Source organism: Buceros rhinoceros, unplaced genomic scaffold, assembly GCF_000710305.1.
Source record: "Buceros rhinoceros silvestris isolate BGI_N320 unplaced genomic scaffold, ASM71030v1 scaffold40165, whole genome shotgun sequence".
Taxonomy (NCBI): domain Eukaryota; kingdom Metazoa; phylum Chordata; class Aves; order Bucerotiformes; family Bucerotidae; genus Buceros; species Buceros rhinoceros.
The window spans coordinates 1,129-9,295 of record NW_010414094.1 but is presented as its reverse complement, the minus strand read 5'-3'; the positions used below and the strand labels follow the sequence as shown (position 1 = coordinate 9,295).

Sequence of the window (8,167 nt, the reverse complement as noted above, 5' to 3'; positions counted from 1 at the left end):
CAGCTCAAACCAGGAAGTTTAGCTCAAGCTGAGACAGGGTGCTACATTTGAGCCTTTACCCCAGAATACAGCAAAGATCTTCACTGAATCATTCAGGGAGTAAGGAATACGTATCACAGGATCAATGAAAAATTTAAAGGAAGATTGTTCACTTCTTGAAATTAGTCCAAGACTGATATGTGTTATTTTTCCCTCCCATATTTGGCATATTCAGTCACTTTCTGCTTAACTGAATTTAATAATAGTAAACCAGTCAGTGTAGAGTCTGGAATGAGGAAACAGCAAAAGGTAGTGATTTTCTGCTATAATTGTTACATTGGCCCTAAGGCATTTTTTAATATTATTATTCAATATTTATATATCACAGGGCAATACATCCCCTTATGTGACGAAGATGGGTATTACAAACCAAGTCAGTGCCATGGGAGTGTAGGGCAGTGCTGGTGTGTTGACAGATACGGTAATGAAGTAACAGGATCCAGAACAAATGGTGCAGCAGAATGCGGTAAGAACCCTTTGTGGCATGTGGTTTAGAGGTGTTTTTCCCTTTGATTGCCAGCCAGATTAAATTTCTTCAGTAAGAACAGATGAAGGACCCAACTACGTGGATTTTGAAACAAAAAATACAAATTATAATTTGTTATTGTTATTACTTCATTATTTTTTGCATCTCCTATCACTGTGTCAGCTATTACTAGAGCTTATACGTGTGCTTGGCATGGTATATATAAGCCTAGGGAAAATGCTAATCAGTTGTCTGATTAGCATTAGACAAGCCCCAAAATTCTTGATGAAATCCCTTTGGGTAATCAGCATGCTAGTGAATTCAATTTGACTTTTTTTTCAGTTTATGATTGAGGGAATTGCCAAAAGTTCCTAGCACACTAAATCTTCCCTTATTTTTCCCTTCCGTGCAGAGCTCTGCAACTTCTTCCAAGAATTCCCATGTCACCTTTATTTCATGTCCCAGATTAAAAAAATGGCAATGAAATATTTTCTTTTTTAAAAAAAAGTCTTACATTACTCCTTTCCACTTCTTTCACAACAAAAGAACGTAGCCTGGAACACAGGGTAATTTGAATACAATATTTGACATACAAGCTCAGGCCTATTGTCCATCTAATCCAGGTACTTTCTAGACAACTGGACAGTTCTAGACAGTTCAAGTCAATATGTTAGAAATGAACAGACAGTGAATGTTATCAGTTATCCTCTGTAAGCTGGACTTAAATCTCTCGCTCAATCTTTCAGTTGTTCCTGGCACTCATTATAGTTCTACAAATCCATAACATTTTTCTCCTTTTGTTAACATTGTTAACATGGAGGAATTCATGCTTATTGAAGTTTTTTTCTTTTAATACAGATGATTTTTTGTATTATTTATGTTTTATTTCTGTGTCGTGCCGTGTAGTTTAAAATAAGTAATTGTCCTGAAGCTAAATACTCTGGTGTGACTTCTGTATGCTTATGTATATTATACTGTAAATATGTAGTGAATCTCATGTGTCTTTTCTATAACTATCACACCTTTTTAGCTATCGATTTAGAGACGTCAGGTGATTTTGCCTCTGGCGATTTCCATGAATGGGTGGATGATGAAGATGATGAAGGTGAAATAATGAATGATGAAGACGAAATTGAAGATGATGATGAAGACGAAGGAGATGATGATGTTGATGATGACGATGATCATGATGGATATATTTGATGATATCTAGGGGGTCCATGAATTGTACCTTACTAAAATTCACAGGATGACATTTCATAAAATCCCTTTGCTCTCCAAGATCAAAAGGATTTTAACAAACATGTATATTTTGTATGATTATTTCAAACATTGCATCTGGAGTCATAGACTCTTTTTGTTTAAATGAGAATAATAATATTATGTGCTTTCGAGTTTTTAAATGCCGTTGCGCTGAAGAAAACACATTGGAAGTCTAGCCTGAAGAAAGAAATGTTACGTGCTACTGAAAATGTAAATGTACGAAACACACTGTAGAGACAACCAGTCTCTTTAAAATTCTGGTGAAAAGTTATTTGCCCTTTCTTGGAACTGTGCATGTCCTCTTCAGAACACATACTGTAACTTACCTTCAGTTCTGTCAGTGTTTTAGGCCCTGCAGGCTTTGCAAATTATCCATTTAATAAATAAATGTTTTACAGAAGAAAATCTTTGGTGCACAAATAGCATCTCACCAGCCTTTAATGAACCAAAGGTATGGGAAACATTATTGGGAGGGAAAGATAAAGTAAAGTCCTCCTTTGTGTTTGCATTTGTAGTTACGTTTTTTTATTAGGAAATGGCTACATTATTGAAAAGATTGTTCAAAAGCAGTAGCATGGACAAGCACCAATTCTATAATTCTAAAGTTTTCTTGTTCTTCCTTATTTTTTTGCTTTGTTGTTTCTCTGTATTTCTCTCTAATCAGATTAGTGTAAAATAATTTACTTGAGGAAATATTTGCTTAAAATTATGTTACCTTTACACGACTGGCTGTATTTCAGAGTATTGGCACTTGCCCCAAGGTAGTTTTTAATAAATGTATGATGATACTTTTTATTTTCTTAATTCAGGAAATAGGTTTGCATCTTTATCTTAATTCATGTTGTTTTCTGTTACTAGTGCAAAAACTTAGAGAACGTATTGTAAAGGTGCCTTGCAAAATAGAAATAGAGAGGTTTTAGCATGCATACCAGTATAGGATGTTAGGCAATAGCTAAGCACACCCAGTTACCAAATTAATACCAGTAATCGGTACTGCTGCTGGAATGAAAACAATGGGTTATTTTAATTTTTTTTCCTACTGTTACGTAATTACCATGTGGACTAGATTATAATTATTGTGTAGAGTAACACTTAAGATTTGACTGTAGAGAAAATTACTTTAATCACTGTATTTATGTTAGCATGTTAGTTAATTGTGTAGGCATTTTGGGTCTCCACCGTCTTTGTTCACACCATGTCTGTTGCTTTCTGCCCGCAGTACAGTTGACATGACCTGTATAATGTAAGACTACAGGTTGTGTAATTTCAAAATTGGCGCACTGGTTTCCCATGGTTAATTAAAAGGAAAATCAGTTTCTTATTTGAATTAATTTCTACACATTAAATACTAAATTTAATGTTTATCCTATGTGATATTGAAAAGTATAATGCATTTTATTTTTTACTGTTTCTGTATAGTTTGCAAAATAAAGGCTCTTGTAACCAACCTTTGGCCAGTATAGCCCATCATTTTGTCTTTTTGCGTAGTTTGAAATTTTGAAACAGGAACAATTCATGTCTTGGATACATTTCACCTATTAAAATATGTATTTATTTGTATAAAGCCTTTTTTTTTCCAGTAAAGAATTTTTGATTAAGGCAAAACCCATAGGAAGCACTTTTTTCCTGTTGTTTTTTTTTTCTTGAATTTTCTGTAGTTCTGTTATGTACTTTTATGGCATTGTCTTCATTTCGTAGTAAAGAAAGAGAGATTTCTTTTTAAATGCTGTCATAATTTGTGGGGCACAGTTGTATTATTTTCTTAAATGAAAGTAGATAAGAGTTTACCATTCCAATATAGTGGAATTTTATCAGAGAACAGTTTATTATGGCTGAAGTTAACTGAAATATTAATTGATTTTAAATAAAGAAGCTAAAGAAAAATTGTTGTCGTTATTGGCTGATGTAGCAAGTACTGTTGTGGATTTTCTTTCCGATGTGACAAATGGTCATTAGATGACGAACTGAAAATGGATTTCATTAAAACTTGTGATATTAGGAGGATTAAAGTATGGAAGGAGAATTCATAATGTGTTTGCCTAATGGGATTACAATGTGAATTCCATTCTAAAATGAACCGTCATGGAGAAGAGCATGGAAGAAGTTTATATTCCTTCTTCTCTGGAAATGGCCCACTGAACTGGAAGAGAAGGGAATATGCATGGATTTTAGTCCCCGAGTCCCCCAAAGCTACCCATCAGAAGGTAGCTGAAGTCATAAATAATTCAAGATAGCTAAATTTACAGTGACAAAGGAGATTCAGGGTAACTTTGGAGAATTTTTCTGTTCCAAAACTGAAGCAGCAACAACAAACACTTGAATTGTTTTTTATTTATGAGGAAAAGCCAGAGAGGAAGTTGATAGTGTGAGGTGTGCTTCGAAAACATCCTTTTTTTAAAAAAAAGGAAAATTTGTTTATGGATTAATATTATGGTGTTGATTTGCTTCCATGATACCAAATGAACTGGAAACTCCTTCGCTGCAGCATTAAAAGAAATGCATGAAGTCAGGAGCAGTTAGCACAAATACAGGCAAAGACTGATACTATAAAATCGCTAAATAACTAAAATGATCAAAAGCTTTTTTCCTTGTTACTGTCATGTACAAAAATTTGCACAGAGGTATGTCCTTGTGAGTACAGTCAGGCAGAAAGCAGTAGGAAGCCCTTGATTTTAAAACTTCATTATTTTTCACAGTGTCATTGTCGTTCGTTTTTGTTTTCTCTTGATCTTGTAATTGTGCACATATATATATACTCATGAAAAGGTTCTGGTACAAATTTGGAGATTTTCAGATACAGGGTTTAATCCTTGTGCTCTTCGGACAATGTGTGGAATTACAATCCTCAGACTCATTAAAAAGTAAGGAATACTGAGTTCAATGAAATCAATTACTATATGGTCTTTGAAAGGAATATTTCAAGTCAAGCTATATAGATAGGCATGGTTTAAAAGTAGATGAATTATCATGAGTTTGCTTGTACAAAAATTGAATTACTGTACAAGACTGAGGAAGACAGACCATGATGATAGTAGGAAAATTGCTACTTGTTTTGTGCACATGGACAAGAACTGTATTTCTTTTACTTCTATCAAATAATCCATTGCCCAGGTGGAATAATAAAAAGTTTATCAGAAAATGGATTAATTCTATGCTTCATAGGAAATGAAAAAATGTCTGTATTTATGAGGCTTCTTCATTAGAATGGTTTATATATCTCTAATTACAAAAAGGTTTTAAAAATAGTATTTAAGTAGAGCTGTGGCAGCACAAATTTATTTGAAATACAGTAGTCCCTTTTTACTGTTTCTCCGCTAATCTGAAATATGGTAGTGGCAAATCATCCACAATTTTATTTCAGCTAGTTCAGTGGACGCTAGGTAGATTGTCACCGAATTTCTGTTTGAAGAAACAGATGGGAATAAACATGAAGAACGATATAATGGATTGGAATAATCTCCAACTTAACCAGTTAACACTGTGTAAGTAATTAAAATTAAAATATCAAAAGTTTTTTAAAAACCCAACCCAATCCTGAAGGCACGTACCATACTGGGCATGCTGAAGGATAACATTTTGTCATGAGTAAACATGTCTGCTAACATGGTGTCGTTGTGCTCGCCGTACAGGATGCGGGCAGTCTGCTTTTTAATTCATTGGGGAAATGGCAGTAGAAATGACGCCGAAGTTAAGGAGCCAGAGCAAGAATGGGAAACAGAGTTGCCTATCCCAAGATATGCCACATCGGCTTGAATTTTTTTATTCTGTTTCAGATGCTAATTGAACCAAATCCTGAAAAAGGGACTACTGCAGAATATGTCTGTCCTCTTGAAGGTGAGTTCTACAAGTGAAATGTGTATGCCTGTTTTTAAAAAGGATCCCCATGCTGTAACATTAGTAATAACGCAAAGCATTTTACATCTCTTCACCAGCTTTCCACGTGACTCTGTAGAAGAATTTGATTAAAACTTCGGACAAGGGTATCCATAAAACTCATGCTCATGCCTATAAGCATTTTTGCCAAGACGGTTGAAATTTATCAGTTAAAATCAAGCTGGACGAAGAGGGGGCCTGTTGTCCCTATCAGCCCATAGTATTCACAGCTGCTCTGCAAACTCAGAGAACATTCTGCAATCTACTGAGAAAAAAAAAAGTAAGAATACACATCCCTCCAACTGGAGCTATACCCAGCACAAGGCACTGAGTTAAGCTACTTGGTGTTCAAAGGCTCTCAAGTTCCTTCCCTTTTCATAGTGTGCTTACCTCATAGCCCTATGTACCAACAGCTTTTGGTGAGGTTAAGTTGTCCGCTGGACTTCAGTCTCTGTGAGGAAGAGGATATTGGACCTCTTCTGCAACTGTAGTGTTCTGGCTGATGTCTATGTGCCTGGTGGAGCTGGAGGGCCACGCCAAGTTTTACTGAGTCTGAGGTCTAAGAGTAGTGAGTAAAAATACTTGGTTGATACTGTTTGAAAGGTAGCAAAGATGACTGAGGGTTTCCCTTCTTTCAAGAGAACTCCAGCAATAGCAATCTATAGTAAGGGTCTAATTTTACAGCCATAATGCTGTGATTCTTTTCTTTAGTTCTGAAAAATAATGCAGTGTTTCAAAGCATACTATAATTAATTAAAAATCAATTGGTTTTGAACATTATGCAAAACTTCATCAAGGCTGGCTCAGTTTTACTGTGCTTGAGTATATTCTCTTGTGCTGCATTATTCCGTTGTGCTGCTGAGGAACTGAAAAAACATGCTTTAATTCAAAATCTGTTGCGTGAAGTTGTTTATCTCTTTTCTAATGTAAACATTCATTCTCGAAGAAAACAAGATCTAGAAATTGTTTTAAAGATGTCACCAATATAAGGCCAAGCCAAATCCCCCAAAGTAAAGAATTACTGTAAAAATGTGCTTGGTTCATATGAGGCATACATTTTATAAGTGAGGTTGAAATTATTAAAAACTGTCTTAAGAATTCTTATTCCCCTAATACCAGCGGCAGCCACCTGCAGAGTACAGCTCTACCTGTAAGGAAGTTTGTTTATTTTGTGTTGGGAAGTTTTCATGTTTGCTCAGTGTGATGGAAAGTTGTGTATGAAAGTTGTCACTACGCTCTATCTTCACTGTAGACTTGTTTCCAGTGAAGGAAGGACACATACATTGTTGAGTAGGGCTGCTTCCTTCAGTAGAGCTCTAGGATCTGTCCCTAGAAATCCTCCCAGAGCACGAGAAGGAGGCTACTTTGAAGGCACAGCAGCTTAACATACATGGTTTAAATAAGACTGACTACTCCTAATAATTTTCTGAAGAAAACCTACCAACAGTTTTAGTTTATGCCTTGAAAATGTACCCAAGTAAAAGCTTTCCTCAGGGGAAAAAGAATTTATTAGTTAAAAAAAAAAAAAAGAAAAAAGTACTAAATCAAACTCAAAGGAAAGGAAGGCAGGAAAAAAACTACAAGTGTTTTGGCAGTCTCTGTGTATTTCAGTGTCTGACTGATGCTGTCACTGAATAAAAAAGTTTTATGATTGTAAGTCCATTGCTCATGCTGCTCTTTCCCCTCATAATTTCCACACACACGTTTTATTAGGCTACGTAGCTTTATAGCGTATCATTCACATCAGAAATTACATGCGAGTGCTGAGCCAAGTTCAGGTCCCGTAGTGGCATCATGGCACAGAGCATGTAGGAATCGCGCCGCTGACCACCCCAGAAGCTGGGGATGGATTTCTGGCACATTAAAGAGTTCCTCAGAAGCAGCACTTTATAGCAGGTGTTTGCCCAGGTGTGATCTCGTGCAGCCATTACAAATGTTTGCCTGACTCAGTGCAGGGAATCGTCCAGAGCTGTTGTTTAGATAAATGGTAAGTTACTGAAATTCTGGTGTGAAAGTGGAATAATGCCACTGAACGTTGTATATCTTGTCCATTAAGATAGCTTGATAAATTTATGTAGCAGAAATTGCATTACTATTTTCTCTCTCTGTGTAGTAACTTTCACTTGATTTCAGCATATCACCAGAAAAAGCACTGCCATCTAAGTAAACTTCTTGTAGCAGTTTTATGAAGGTAAAAGAACTGGCAGTACTGGCACAAGGTGTGTCTCAAGATCAAACAGGTAGTGAGTAGATCCCTTAATTTACAGTTCACTCCTACGATCCATAGATCTGACTTACAGTGTAAGAACTAGCTGACTGGTTAACTGTCCTCTAACCATGGTTAGATTTCAATTAGTATGAGAAAGTGAGTGAAAGAAGCCCTTTTTTTTCACTTTCAAATCTGTAATACATGTCTCTTTACTGTCGTTTAGAGGTCAGTTTATTTTAAATTCTCTCCCACTCCACTGCTCCTTGAACACCGCTACATAACAATGGAAAAAAAACCCTATTAATATTCAACAGCAG

General features: G+C 35.8%; 1 protein-coding gene across 1 annotated transcript; it reads left to right on the top strand.

Moving 5' to 3' along the window:
* Positions 1-367: 367 nt before the first annotated feature.
* LOC104494179 (testican-3-like) lies at positions 368-1,738 on the top strand (the record flags this gene model as incomplete). The annotated part of the gene is made up of 2 exons (XM_010136981.1): positions 368-505; positions 1,536-1,738. Coding segments are annotated over 2 exons (311 nt in total), but the record flags the coding sequence as incomplete, so codon positions are not given.
* Positions 1,739-8,167: the final 6,429 nt, after the last annotated feature.